Source organism: Dendrobates tinctorius, unplaced genomic scaffold (assembly GCF_039654945.1).
Source record: "Dendrobates tinctorius isolate UK_male_01 unplaced genomic scaffold, ASM3965494v1 ptg000057l, whole genome shotgun sequence".
NCBI lineage: Eukaryota > Metazoa > Chordata > Amphibia > Anura > Dendrobatidae > Dendrobates > Dendrobates tinctorius.
This window is the reverse complement of record NW_027361725.1, coordinates 440587-456487: the sequence shown is the minus strand read 5'-3', so window position 1 is coordinate 456487 and position 15901 is coordinate 440587. Positions and strand designations below refer to the sequence as shown.

Below are 15901 nucleotides of genomic sequence, written 5' to 3'. Positions count from 1 at the left end.
AAGCATACATTCTCCCCAAAATACTATATCTTTTTAGGTCGCTACCTTTGCCCATCTCTACCTCTTCCATTACGAAGTTACAAATCAAAACCAACAACTTCATCTAGGGAGGTAAGAAAGCAAGGGTCGCCACAAACATTCTCTACAATAACAGGAGATTCGGTGGAGCTTGCTTGCCAAATATATCGGCATATTATTTCTCTTTTCTAATTAAGCAAAGCCTTCCCTGGTGGCCACTTCCCGACCCTCCAGCGTGGTATAATCTCGAATGCGTACTAAACAACAACAATTCACCTTCTCGCCTTATACTAGAATCAATTCTCTTTAACAATAATTTTTATTAGAATTTTCAGAATAGTAGGCAAAATGTAAAATTTACACTTGTACAGATCCATCTAAGTAAGTTATTGTATTGATGTAAAAAAATATGAATACATCACAATATGATGACATTTCAATAGTATATCAACATTGAGAGTAAATATAGTAAACACTAAACAAATAGTACCAGAAAGAAATAATAAAAAGAAAAGTAAATTTAGGCACTTGAATATGTGAGATATTGGCACATCATAAACCATAAGAAGTAAAATATGAGTTCAGGATATGAAATCTTTTTCTATTTTAGACTTTAGTTCCATCCATTTATACCATCTGTCATCAAATATTTTAATTAAGCCTTTATTAATATAATGAATTTTCTCGTAGACACAGTGTTTGTCCACCAATAAAATAAGGGTGACAATGTCTGGAGGTTGCTTCCTGTTCCAACCCTTCGCTATAAGGAAGGCTGCAGACATAAGGATATGAGCCGCCAGGAATTTATTTCTTTTAAGTCTATGTATATCTATTAGTAACAAGGCTAGAGCAGGTTGTGGTTGAATACACCAATTGCATATGAGTGAAAGCAAATCGAACACCCTGGACCAGTACAACTTCAGCATAGGGCATCCCCAAAAAACATGTAATAAATCTGCCTGAGATCCACAGTTACGCCAACACATTCCAGATCCCCCCCCTCCAAAATGTTTCAATCTATTTGGGGTAAGGTAATATCTATGAATTAATTTGTAATGCGTTTCTAGTATATTCATACATCTTGTGGATTTGATTGCAATTTTAAGAGAGGAGATCCACTGAGGACCATATATCTGTCTCTGTAATGTGGTTTCCCATTTTTCAAAGCATCCTTCATTAGTGAAGGTGTCTTTGTTGGTCAGGCTATTGTATAAGGGTCTAAGATAACTCTTATGTCTAGATGACATATTAAATAAAAAATTGTTAATAGTATGGTCAATTGGAACCACTCTAAAAAGGTATTTCTTATATTTGTTGTATTCTTCCTTGAGTAGGAGATATGTCATATACTCCGAATTGGGAACCCCAAATCTATTCTTTAATGACTCAAAGGGTATGACTCTGTTATTGTCCATCAAGTCATCTACAAAAGTGATCGGAAATTTGGTCCAGCTGTCGAACATAGATCTTAAAGAAGTCCTGACAGGAGACAGATAAGGGAGTCTCAACCTCTCGAGTGAAAAAGAGGAAGAGTTAGTCTTTCTTTTGCATACACACGACCAGCACAACATAGAGGCCTTAAGTATGGGATTATCTATTTTCATAATTTCCCTTCTATGTAGAAGGAAGTAGGCTATGAATAAAACTGGTTCCCTATTGGGCATCATATCCCTTTCAATATTTGGCCACCCCAGGTCTGTCTGTTCCACAAACCAGCCTTTTGTCAGTTCAGTCATAGTGGCATAATAATATGCCTCAAGATCTGGTATGGCCACCCCCCCTTTCTCCTTGGATTTAAGTAAAGTGCGCTTTTTCACTCTAGGTTTCCCATTGTTCCAAATAAATTTGTTCATCTGGTGTGTTAGTTTTTGTATATACTGTACAGATATAGGCAGAGGGACGTTCCTGTATAAAAACAGGACTTTGGGTAGGCAGAACATCTTGTATAGCACTATTCTGCCCATCCATGCGGCTGGGGTCTTCGACAGTTCCTTCAACTTAAGGTCGAGAGACTGTAGAAGATGGTCCATGTTTACCTCACTCATATGCATGGGATTACCGGTGAGCCAAATTCCTAAGTACGGTATCCTGGTACAGTCCCAATTAAAGGGATACTTGTCTCTTAGTTGCTGTTTCGTAGAGGCTGAAAGGAAAAGTGATAGAACATTAGTCTTTTTTACATTTAATTTATAGTATGAAACTGAGCCAAATAAATTTATGATATCCCATATCTTTTCCAGGGAATCAGTTGGATTTGTCAGTGTGAGTATAATGTCATCTGCATAGAGGTTAATCTTATGCTCTGAATCTTTCAATTGTACACCGTGTACTTCACCAGAATCCCTTATCATTTGAGTCAAAGGTTCCAGGCTCAGGAATCAATTCTCCTCAAAAAAGACCATTCACTTTCACATCCCATCTTCCGTGCTACACTAGACGCATGGAAAGTACTCGCTAAAACAAAAAGAGGCACCAATAACCCACTAAGATCTCTCTCACTTCACATCATCACCTCTCTTTTTGACCAAGAGTTAGCTCCTGTTTGGGCCGACCATGGCATCAAGAAACTCAAAGACCTCCATGGAGAACACTCTAACATCCCTTTTAGTGTCATAAAAGACAGATTCAAGATACCCTCTTCCTCGTTCTTCGATTACATCATTCTAAAAAACCTTATAGCAAAATTCATGAAAAAGAACCCGAACCCCTCAGAACCTGCTATTAATCTTTTTAATAACACAAATCATTGCTCCGGACCATCCCTGCCAAGGCTGTTGTCCCCGTGCTCCTGCTCTCTTACACGTGCTTCTGCCCCGCTTCTAAGAAGGTCATGCGCACAAAGCTTGCTTAAGCAAAGTATCTCTAAGGCCTGCCACAAACTGGTCCATCAATATCGCATCAGGGGGCCCCACTCCTATCACCCCCACATCATCCTGTTGAACGAAATGCTCGTGCACCTCCTTTAGCGCATTTAGGTATTTCATCACTGTCTCCTCCTCCATTTGGACACAACTGAACAAGTTCATCCGCGATTCTCCAACATTGGTAGGATCACTATGCATCTCTTCCAGAATCTGTAGCTCCTTGGTCACCGTGTCATGTTCATGAGGGGGGGGGGGAATCATTACAGAACATCTAGTCTCACCATCCAGGGCCATCAGAGCAATCTCTGCCTGCATAGCAGGGGTCACGGGATGCATCCTTAACATGCCTTTAACCCATTCAGTCCAGTCACACAACATATTACCGCCCGTAAATTTAAGGAGATTGCTTAGCATGGCCCTCCAGCAGCAAGCTGGACGTTGTGGCACCCAAAACAATTTCGTCTGCTGCCTCTGCAGACTGCATCCTGCTGACTACACCAAATGTAAGCAGGTACGGGAATGCAGTAATGCAGGGATTGCAGAAAAATGCTGTATAACAATATTATTTCATGTTTAACAAAACGGAAAGAAATAGTCTCCTAGCAGGGAGTTAGTAAACAACGAAGAAGAATCAAGGGAAGTAAAGGGTTAACGCGACAGTCTGGTATTTAAACGGCACTAATCGTAGTCTTCTCTGGTCCTACTCCACATACAGTGTGATGGGAGTTGGAGTACCAGCAATGGTCGTCGTGGTGTCCTCAGATAAATTCCAACAAATCACGGTCCAGCTTCTGGCGGCAACGGGCGGGTCACCGGTTTTGCCCGCTGAGCCCCTAGTCCATATATCTGTGCAGCCAAAGTGGGAAGTGCTGTAGGAGTCTCTGTCCAACACGGGTGCTGCTGAGTGTCTATCAGCAATGGGGAACGCACCTCAGGGTCCTGACACTGGCACACACTCCTCCGCGCAAGTACTGCACTCTGCGTAGCCGGGCGCGCGGTGCTCTGCACCCTAACTGACTTACTGGAGCGTTTGCATAAACTCTGCCGGGGCTCGACTCCATGCTGTCTCTCACGCTGCGGAGTGTGCCGCACACCAGCTTTCGCTCTCGCTGCTGGCAGGAAAACACTGCCTCTTTCCCGCACTTCCTGCCTGGCTTAGCCATGCCCCCTCCTCTCCCCAGGTCATGGGACCCGTCTCATCCCCCATTCTTTCTCCCCGGCAACACTGGACACAGGCTCGACAGTTCCAGACCCGGCATAACGCAAGCACCCGCAGCCCGGTCTTCCTCCTTACATTCGCCGGTCACAGTATTGTGATTGGTGACTGTACCCATTGTAAACACCAGCTGATTGGTGGAGGTGCTTGGTCAGCTGGGCTTGAGCAGATCTGCCACCGCTCTGCCCAGTCCCCCTAGTTCCTAGCTGTTTCAGTATGTTGGGCGGTACAGAGTGACAGTAAAATGGGTGTGAAGTGTGATCTCATTTGTATTGGACTGAAGAAAGGTAATGCACAGGACACAACAATAGCACTTTAGGGAGTGTTACTTGATCTCAGCAGCTCCAGATCCAGCATGCAGCTAGTGATCACTGAATTTATTGCAGACAGCAGCAGATGTCCTACCTTCTCAAGGCTTTTTGCACCCTAGGGCAAACTATTAGCAAGTAGTGCAGCTAGAAAAATAGTAACAGTGCGTAATAGTCTGCTGAACAGCCTCACTCCATAGATCATCAAGGGAAGCGAGTTGACATGTGACAGCAAGTATGCAAATCGCGGTGAGGACCTGTCAAACTGGCTAGCAGAGCTGAATCCTAACATTGTTTATACTGCACACTGTTAGTACTCGGCAAGCTACACTGAATGCTGAAAGACCCCTTTACAATGAGACCTAAGCAGTTACGTACACAGAATGGTCCATATTCTTACTGGCGAAAACTCAAGCACGAGAAACAATATTGAATCAGTTTTATTTTGAAAACTAAAGTTAACATTTGTACAAAAAGTGCAGAATAATTTTAATAAAAACAAACTGTAACCGTTATGCGTTCAGCATTTTATTGAAATACATCTTGCACAATGAGTGAACATTGCAAAATCACGAGCAGAATAAGTCATTGTATTTATTCACAATTACCGGTATATATCTGATCATGGTAAAAACCAGTAAAATTCACCACGTTCGACCTGCGATTCACCCATGGCGCAGTGTACAGCACTGCGACCTCTTATAAATATACATAGGTTGGGTTGTTGAGAGCAAAGATTTCCACGCGAGTCACAATCACGTCAGGAATTATTAGTGGCTTTCCCCTATAGAAGCCACAGTCGGGATTGGTTCTCAAGGAACTGGAATGTGACCTTATCTGCGGCGGAAAAATCTGCACTGCATCATGTGGATTTGGCGCAGGTTTTAGCGCTTAGGCCGGGATCACACTACCGTGTGTGATGAGAGAAACTCGCATGAGTCTCTCGCATCAACACCCAGCACTGCCGCCGGCACTCAGGATTGGAGTTGCGGCTGCATGTATTTCTATGCGGCCGCAGCTCCGGTCCTGAGTGAGGGCGGTAGCGCCGGGTGTTGATGTGAGAGACTCGTGCGAGTTTCTCTCATCACACACGGTAGTGTGATCCCGACCTTAAAGTAACTTACAAGATGAGGTTTTGTCGATTCATATTTTTCCTAAATTAGACACGCAGTGTTACAGGTCAAAAAACGTACGACTGAAGGCAATCCCTCTCGAACAGCCGCAAGACATACAGCTGTGGGGACCGAACATATTTTCGAGCACCCTGATAACACTCGGTTAGGACACAAGCATGCTCAGATAACACCTTGTCCAACCATGTCCACTCATCACTAGACTATCAATAAAATTTGGACAAATCCAAATGCCAGGAATTATCAAAAACAAAGCAGAAATATAAACAGCGTCAAAAACGAGAAAAAAAAAAATTAATAAAACGTACACTCAAAAAAGTGTAATGAAAAAAATGCAAGTAACCCAATTGTAGGAATAGGTGTAGAAAATCTGCAACATCAAAGTTTCATTGTGAAAACGTAGCCAAAGAGATAATAAAAATGCAATAATAAAAAAAAAAAAAAAAAGAAAAAAAAAAAAAAAAAAAGGTAATTTAGGTAAAAATTGCTTAAATTGACAATAAAATCTAAGGCCCATGCAAGAACTGGCCTAACGATCAATGCATTACATGGATTTTTGGGGTAAAAATTTCACCCACTTTTCTGTTACTATTAAGAATCCTCGCCCACGCTCAGGAATAGCAGCGTTTTGGACGCGGTGCATTTGTGGTGCGTTCAAAATGCTGCATTGTACAGTACAAGCACAGTGGATGGGATTTATAGCATGTCAATAATGATCTCAAGGGTCTCTCCTTAAAAAAAACATCCAAGAGTAGAGTAAAGACGATAATAGCTGATGGATGTAATACAAGCAAATTTGTTACCATCTGTGCTATGTATAAAGCATCTAGAGAAAATCATCTACGGTGATCGGACATCGGATCAGTAGGATTGACGGAGACCCGGACATAACACATCTTAAAATGCCCTTGGATTTTGCGGTCTTGAAGTCCTCATTATGCATTTATGTGTCTTTATCTTATTACTTGCGATGCTTCTAACACTGTCAGGTAGATTATTTGCAGCTTCTATGACTGCAGACATTGATGCATGTCTGTACGAGAGCGCAGACACTGGTACAGGGCCGTACGAGAGCAGACACTGGTGCACAGCCGTTACAGGGCACAGACACTGGTACAGGGCTGTATGAGAGCGCAGACACTGGTACAGGGCCGTACGAGAGAGCAGACACTGGTGCACAGCCGTTACAGGGCACAGACACTGGTACATGGCTGTACGAGAGCGCAGACACTGGTACAGGGCTGTACGAGAGCGCAGACACTGGTACAGGGCCGTCCGAGAGCGCAGACACTGGTACAGGGCCGTCCGAGAGCGCAGACACTGGTACAGGGCTGTACGAGAGCGCAGACACTGGTACAGGGCCGTCCGAGAGCGCAGACACTGGTACAGGGCCGTCCGAGAGCGCAGACACTGGTACAGGGCCGTACGAGAGCGCAGACACTGGTACAGGGCAGTACGAGAGCGCAGACACTGGCGCACGGCCGTATGAGGGCGCAGACAATGGCGCACGGCCATTACAGGGCAGACACTGGTACAGGACTGTATGAGAGCGCAGACACTGTTCCACAGCCGTACGAGAGCTCAGACACTGGTACAGGGCCGTACGAGAGCGCAGACACTGGTACAGGGCCGTACGAGAGCGCAGACACTGGCGCACGGCCGTACGAGAGCGCAGACACTGGCGCACGGCCGTATGAGAGCGCAGACACTGGCGCACGGCCGTATGAGAGCGCAGACACTGGCGCACGGCCGTATGAGGGCGCAGACACTGGCGCACGGCCGTATGAGGGCGCAGACACTGGCGCACGGCCGTACGAGGGCGCAGACACTGGTGCACAGCCGTTACAGGGCACAGACACTGGTACAGGGCTGTATGAGAGCGCAGACACTGGTCCACAGCCGTACGAGAGCTCAGATACTGGTACAGGGCCGTACGAGAGCGCAGACACTGGTACAGGGCCGTACGAGAGCGCAGACACTGGTACAGGGCCGTACGAGGGCGCAGACACTGGTGCACAGCCGTTACAGGGCACAGACACTGGTACAGGGCTGTATGAGAGCGCAGACACTGGTACAGGGCCGTACGAGAGCGCAGACACTGGCACAGGGCCGTACGAGAGCGCAGACACTGGCGCACGGCCGTACGAGAGCGCAGACACTGGCGCACGGCCGTACGAGAGCGCAGACACTGGCGCACGGCCGTACGAAGGCGCAGACACTGGCGCACGGCCGTACGAGGGCGCAGACACTGGCGCACGGCCGTACGAGGGCGCAGACACTGGCGCACGGCCGTACGAGGGCGCAGACACTGGCGCACGGCCGTACGAGGGCGCAGACACTGGCGCACGGCCGTACGAGGGCGCAGACACTGGCGCACGGCCGTACGAGGGCGCAGACACTGGCGCACGGCCGTACGAGGGCGCAGACACTGGCGCACGGCCGTACGAGGGCGCAGACACTGGCGCACGGCCGTACGAGAGCGCAGACACTGGCGCACGGCCGTACGAGAGCGCAGACACTGGCGCATGGCCGTAAGACAGCTGTATGAGAGCGCTGACACTGCCCTATGTCTGCACACATTACATGCAGTGTTAATTTTAGGGCCGGGCATCAAAATTGCCTTTTGCTTGCACCATCCGGTGTGGTCAGATTTCATTTAAATAATATTTCTGCAGAATAACCCTGAAGGGCTCATACTCATTTGCGAGAGACTCACATGATTCTAGTGCGTGTCTTTCACATGAAAACCTGGCACTGCTGCCGGCACTCAGAACGAAGCGTGCGGCTGCATAGAAATACATGTAGCCGCACGCTCCAGTCCCAGTGCCAGCAGTAGTGCCAGGTTTTCATGGAAGAGATTCGTACGAGAATCGTTCGAGTCTCTCGCAAGTGGGTATGAGCCCTTATACCGAGCTTCAATACTTAGCAAACACCTGATAGTCAGCACCATCGTATAGCAGTCATCTTTGTAGTGCTAATAATGTGTATAACGCAGCAGGGAGAAAACATTGCTCCAATCTACCAAAACCTATGATACGTCATAGGGGTACAGGGGTGGGATACACAGTGCACAGAAAATCGGCTACAAAGTACAGTAACAGCATAGGTGGGGATGGCCATTTATAAATTCTGATCCACATGGCCATAAGGAAATCTGCAGCGTACATTGACCTACGTATGTTGCGGATTTCACATCGGCAGATTGTCAGTTTGTTGCAGATTTGACCCTTTACAATGTAAAAGGGTGAAATAAGTAATAATCTGTAATATTTGGTGCAGTTTTTGCTACTGTGGATTTTGTTGTGGGATCGTCCCTGTCTGCGGTATTAGTGTGGCGCCGCTAGGTGCCATAGACGTGGCCACTGGTAAATTTAGCCTACAAGGGTTGTACAGGACCAGAAAAATGTGATTGCTTTCTTTTAATAATAGTCATTTGGTTGTAGCTTGTATTGCAGTTCAGCCTCATTTAAGGGAATCTGTCATCAGACTATTGCCATTTAATCTGACAGCGGAATGATGTAGGGGCAGAGACCCTGATTCCAGGGATGTGTCATTTTCTCATCAGTTCGCTGTAGTTTCCATCATTGTTTTATCAGCACTAGATTATCATTGCAGTACTAGGAGGTGACAGATTTCCTTTAGGTTTAGGGTCACACCAGCGTATTTTCTTCATTCGACAGAATTGGGCCAATTATGCTAAAAACACTCCGATCATAGTGTGATCAGATTTTCTCAGATGAGAAGATGGGAGAAAAAAAAAAAAAGTCTCCATCTTCTCCATTCTGCCAGTCCGTGAAAAATTGGAATGCACTCAGATGTTATCCGAGTGCAGTCCAATGGTTTCCACAGACTCATCATACATGGCCGAGTACGATCCAATCTGATCCAACTCAAGCATGCGAAAAAAACAAAAACAAAATACAGACATGTGCACAGCCCCATGGAGTGAGAACCGATGTTTTGTCAGATCGCACTCGGAGAGATAATTCGGTCATGTGCACAAGCCTTTCAGGTGAATAAATTGGAGCTGCAATGGCGCACAAATACTGCAGACAAGTCTGGCACGGTTTTGTTAGGTAGCCATGATTTATTAATCCACAAAAAACCTTTTAAGGGTGACTTTTAGCTTATTTTAAGGTGGTGTACAGACTGAAGTATTTGTGGCACATTTCATAACAAAAATCCACATCAGAGTGCAGTACGATGCAAGTGACTAGACAATTACATGCTGCAGGAAAAACCTGTACTTTTCAGAGCATGCTGCTACATGTGGTGCATCTCTACAGTCGATGCCATCCTAACCGGCGCATCTAAAATGGGAATTACATCTAATTCCACAAAGGAAATCTTTGGCCACAAGTGAACTTGGCCTAAAGGCTGGATCAGACAGGCATATAATAAAGCAGCACTTGAACCAAGGGACATTAATGGGGCTGTTTGGATGACAGCTTCTAAACACAGACCAAGTGTATATAAAAAATATCACAGCATGCACTATATTCTTCCAAGTCTTGGATAACAATTATCTATTCAAGTCCATGGGTGCAAAAAAAAAAAAAAAAAATAACCGAATCCCATACGGAACATATCGGTGTAGTATCTGACTGATACAGATACATTTCTATTATTGACTTCGGAAACTGGATTTGATCTTGTACACTTTAAACTGTTGATGTAAAAACATCAGATGCCTCGCGGACGTAAAAAACGGGAGCACGGATGAAACTCGCACAATTTTTCGTACGATGGTCGCCTGGCTCTAAAGATGCATTAGCACATCCGTATTCCGTATGTTAGGATCCGTGACGCGCAGAGTGCCGAGGGTCTCCCAACCCAAACTCAACAGCCTCACAGCCACATATGAGACTATCGAGTTCAAGTCAGGAGACCCGAGGCCTGTGCTCAGACCGTAGCTCACCGATTTGTGATTCTAGCCGCATTTCCTATGTATTCCAGAGATCTTATTCCAGGCGCTGCGCTCGGACACGTCCGCCTCATTAAATTTGATTTCATAGGTTTGATTCGAATATAATAAAGTTGGCCTCCATCAAGAAGGAAAGATACCATGTCAGATGATCGATCAGCAAACATACAAACGTAATCTGCACATTCTGTGCAGTACACGGATAATTAGGACTGGCCTGGGATTTCTGGCAAGAAAATGGAATTTCCCAATCTAGATTCTAAGGGTGAGTGCACACGCTGCAGATTTTTCTGCGCGGATTTGCAGGTAAAACCACAGGTAAAGTGACCTGTGGTTTTCCTGCGTTTTGACACCTGGACAATGGAACAGGTGGCAAACCGCTGCGGAATTCGCACAAAGAATTAACATGCTGCGGATTTAAAACCACGGAAAAATCCGCACCATGGGCACTGCGGTTTTGCAATCCCACTGGCTAACAAAGTACTGTACAATGCCTGCGGATCTGCTGCGGATCCGCAGGGCCAAATCCACTGTGGATCCGCAGCAGAATCCGCAGCGTGTGCACAGACGCCAAGGGTGATTTGACATTTGCGGCCATTAATGACTGCCAATCAGCTACAGGCAAGCATATTGGAGGTAGTTTAATTGCCTGTTCAAACAGGCAGACCCAACAGAACAACTGGTATGGTAATAGATCATTCTGTATGCATAGAATATCATTGTTCTTGGCAGCATATGTTATGTGCTGCCGAGAACCATGATTTTTAAGCAAGCTTAAAAATTCTTTCACTAGCCTACTAGTTTGTCAGGCGACAGGCGGCCTGTTTACACCGGTCAATTATCTAGAAACGCTCGATCACGACAGCCATCATTTATGACCATTGTGTTAGATACCAACAAGCTGTTGTTCGCTTTATCTGAAGTCTAATTGTCTGCAAGTCGCAATAAAAACTACTGCATTACCAGAACCTCAATGTTTGCCTATAAAAAGTGGATTTTTCGCTGTGGTCAATGAATCATCAGTAACCAGGTAAGTGGCGCCTTATGTCTAGTGTCTGCCTAAAACTTACCAGGGAATAACTTGATTTTATTGGGGAATACCCCATCTACAGAATAGGGGATAACTTGTTGATTTACTAGAGGACCCCAGTGACTCAGAGAATAGGGCTCTACAGCACCATCCTAGATGGTCTATGGCACTGCTGGAGAAACCAGTGTACAGAGCTTGGCTACTTCAGACATTCCCATATAGAATGAATGGAGCGGAGGAGTGCATGCTGTCTCTTCACTCCATTAATGGTGTTACAGAACCCCCCAGCACCCCGAATAGGAGATGCATGTATGATAGGTGTAATGTGAGATGTATGCCCTTAATGCAGCAACCGACCGGCTGCGACCCCCTGGGCAGATGTAAACGAGATATCCCACTTCTGACCTCCCCCCACCTTTGTAAATCCCACGGCTATTGTAATGTACATCTGGCATCTTAATTGGAGCCTGTTATACACACATTGATTGTCCTGCCCTCTGTATGTATATATATTCTGAGACCGATGAGTAAAATGTTGTCACACTGGAAATACATGGAGAAGCAGTGATCTTTTATATGTTCCGATGTTACAAAGCCTTTCGAGCCAGCGTCCTTCATCCAGAAGTGAGGAAAAGCAGAGTGGACCTCCTGAAACACGGGGTGGTAATGTAAAGAGGTATTACAGCACAGAAGACCCCATTACAAATGGTCTATGGCACTGCCGGAGAAAGCAGTGTACAGAGCTCGGCTACTTCAGACATTCCCATATAGAATGAATGGAGCAGAGGTGTGCATGCTGGCTCTCCACTCCATTGATGGTGTATGGCACTGCCGGAGAAAGCAGTGTGCAGAGCTCGGCTACTTCAGTTCCCATATATAATGAATGGAGCGGAGGTGTGCATGCTGTCACTCCAATCCATTAATGGTCTATTGCACTGCCGGAGATTGAGCAGTGTGAGCTCGGCTACTTCAGACATTTCCATATACAGTGAATGGGGTTGAGGCCATGCATGCACACCTCTGCTGCATTCAGGGCGCGGATAGGGGAAGGCTGCGGAGTCCCATTATCAGTCCCTTTCCCCGCTCTGGACACATCTGTATTAGCCAGTGCATCAAACTCTGGATGGGCACTGTATAATGCAATGTGGGGGTCCGCAGCCAGAGCACTCATAATATAGCAATTAGGATTTTGATGTTTCACAAGGGCATAACACTTACTGTAGCAGTCTTAGTACTATCTGCAAATGCCCAGTATATTGTAGTTTTAAACAGTAGATCATAACCAGTTGCATCATTTTCCCTGTAAAAAAAACAAAAAAAAACAAAACAAAACTTTTCCACTTTAAAATCTACATTCCCATTTCTTAGTTTGTTGCCAATTTCTTTTGGAAGCCATACTTCTATATACGCAGTGCAGCGGGGAGAGTGTGCTTTATGGTAGCTGTAATAAATGAGAGTCAACTGTCAAGAGACTATTAGGGTCTCCTAGAAAAGTTGTCATACAGCGCCTTTCCCTCAGGTACCAGGGATTGATGGGGGAGATTCTGGTTATTACAATCCTCTTATCTAAGCAGCGATACAACTGAGCTGTCAAACATAAAAACATATCTGTTTTAGTAATGAACATGTCTTCTCTGCTGACTGTGTCACAGTCTGTACGGTGCAGCTGACAAGAGAGCTGCAGCCAACAGGAAAGGCTCAGATTCATTTTATTTCTTTATATATTATACTAGCTGAAGAGCCCGGCGCTGTCCGGGCATAGTAACTAACTGTGGATAGTTATAGCAAATTATTATTATCCTCCATCCCATAGTCCCGTGCCCATATACCCATCATACATATCCACCATCCCATAGGCCCGTGCCCATCATACATAGCCACGATCCCATAGGCCCGTGCCCATATACCCAACATACATATCCTCCATCCCATAGTCGAGTGCCCATATACCCATCACACATCCTCCATCCCATAGTCCCATGCCCATATACCCATCATACATATTCGCCATCCCATAGTCCAGTGCCCATATACCCATAACACATCCTCCATCCCATAGTCAACCATTATGACATCATAATGAGCGGCGGGGCTTGCAACCTATGATGACATCAGCGTCGCCATGGCAACTATTATGACATCATAATGAGGGGCGGGGCTTGATATACACACACACTTTCCCCATTATGTAGATAGGGGCAAAATTGTTTGGTGAATTGGAACGCGTGGGGTTAAAATTTCACCTCACAACATAGCTTAGGACACTCTTGGGGTCCAGACGTGTGACTGTGCCAAATTTTGTGGCTGTAGCTGCGACGGTGCGGATGCCAATCCCGGACATACATACACACATACATACATACATACATACATACATATACTTGAGCTTTATATATTAGATAAAAACAAAAAAATAGATTTAAATAATCTAACATTCTCTGCTGATACTGCAATATTTAAAGGCAACGTAAGTCGGTAGTTGGGCCATTCAGCTTCTATTCAGTGCATTTGAAATGTCATTCAATTGTGAAATTAAATCCTTCGGTAAGCTCTGGCACGCTACATCATATCAGGTAGTTTTATGTATGTGATCAACAGGGAGTCAAATATCCTGCAAATCAAAACTAACAATTGTCCCAATACACCATGTGCGCTTCCATCATTAAGGCTATGTGCCCACGTTAGCGTTTTTAAACGCTCAGGAAACGGGTCTCCTTCCCAGAAAACTTGCGGAAAAAAACGCGCGTTTTTGATGCATTTTTTTCCGCGCGTCTTCTAGACTATAGGAAATAGCCAAAACCGCGGACCTAAGCAGAAATTAATGAACATGCTGCGTTTTTACCGCTAAGCGTTTCCTTAGCGGTAAAACCGCATCCATTGGCACAAATAGGCCAAAATGCATTAAAATGAATGGGATGCTTCTTTTAAGCGTTTTTGATGCGGTTTGACCCCGAAAAATGCATCAAAAACGCTTAAAAAAACGCAATGCGGGCACACAGCCTTAGAGTTACAGTAATGTGATGCACGACACACTAAGGTAGCAGGAGAGCTTGAAGTCAAGAGCTTTGGCAGTTTTTTAGCTCAATTATGTAAGATCTGAGTTCTGCAGAGTTATATACCCATACTCTCCTACCCATGACCAGTGTGGCTACCACTAGCCACAGCTTCATTGGCGAGAGGAAGGCCGCTAAGGTGCCATAGGTCAACATCAAAAAGAAGATGGAGTAGATTTGCCAAGCCAGCAGGAGGAACATGAAGAAGTGTATTGGGATGCAGACCATCTTCCTACTATGCTTCAGATGGGAGAGGAAACCGAATCCTCTACACCGCAGCAGCAAACACCAGCAGAGGTACAACGTCATGGGAATATTAAAGAACAGCATCTGCAAACAATTATTAATAAACATAAATTAAAATACACCCAATTATTATTAATAAACATGTATTAAAATACACTTATTTATTACCGTATATACTATTATTATTAATAAACATGTACTAAAATACACTTATTTATTACCGTATATACTCGAGTATAAGCCGAGGGCCCCTAATTTTTTTAAAAATTTGTTTATTAACTAAGAAAAAAAGAGAAACAGCATGTACACATATACAGTACAGACCAAAAGTTTGGACACACCTCATTCAAAGAGTTTTCTTTATTTTCAGGACTATGAAAATTGTAGATTCACTCTGAAGGCATCAAAACTATGAATTAACACATGTGGAATTTTATAATAAGCAAAAAAGTGTGAAACAACTGAAAATATGTCTTATATTCTAGGTTCTTCAAAGTAGCCACCTTTTGCTTTGACTACTGCTTTGCACACTCTTGGCATTCTGTTGATGAGCTTCAAGAGGTAGTCACCGGAAATGGTCTTCCAACAGTCTTGAAGGAGTTCCCAGAGATGCTTAGCACTTGTTGGCCCTTTTGCCTTCACTCTGCGGTCCAACTCACCCCAAACCATCTCGACTGGGTTCAGGTCTGGTGACTGTGGAGGCCAGGTCATCTGGCGTAGCACCCCATCACTCTTCTTCTTGGTCAAATAGCCCTTACACAGCCTGGAGGTGTGTTTGGGGTCATTGTACTGTTGAAAAATAAATGATGGTCCAACTAAACGCAAACCGGATGGAATAGCATGCCGCTACAAGATGTTGTGGTAGCCATGCTGGTTCAGTATGCCTTCAATTTTGAATAAATCCCCAACAGTGTCACCAGCAAAGCACCCCCACACCATCACACCTCCTCCTCCATGCTTCACGGTGGGAACCAGGCAAGTAGAGTCCATCCGTTCACCTTTTCTGCGTCGCACAAAGACACGGTGGTTGGAACCAAAGATCTCAAATTTGGACTTATCAGACCAAAGCACAGATTTCCACTGGTCTAATGTCCATTCCTTGTGTTCTT

General features: G+C 45.0%; 1 protein-coding gene across 4 annotated transcripts in view; it reads right to left on the bottom strand.

Annotated features, from left to right (window-relative positions):
• Window positions 1–9291: 9291 nt before the first annotated feature.
• The window catches only part of TMEM62 (transmembrane protein 62), a 69034-nt gene continuing 62424 nt past the window's right edge, over window positions 9292–15901 (bottom strand). For all 4 annotated transcript variants that reach the window (XM_073577636.1, XM_073577635.1, XM_073577637.1 and 1 more), the window contains one exon: window positions 9292–14876. In XM_073577636.1, coding sequence (XP_073433737.1) covers window positions 14550–14876 — 327 coding nt within the window. In that variant the 3' untranslated portion in view covers window positions 9292–14549. The remainder of the gene's footprint in view (window positions 14877–15901) is intronic.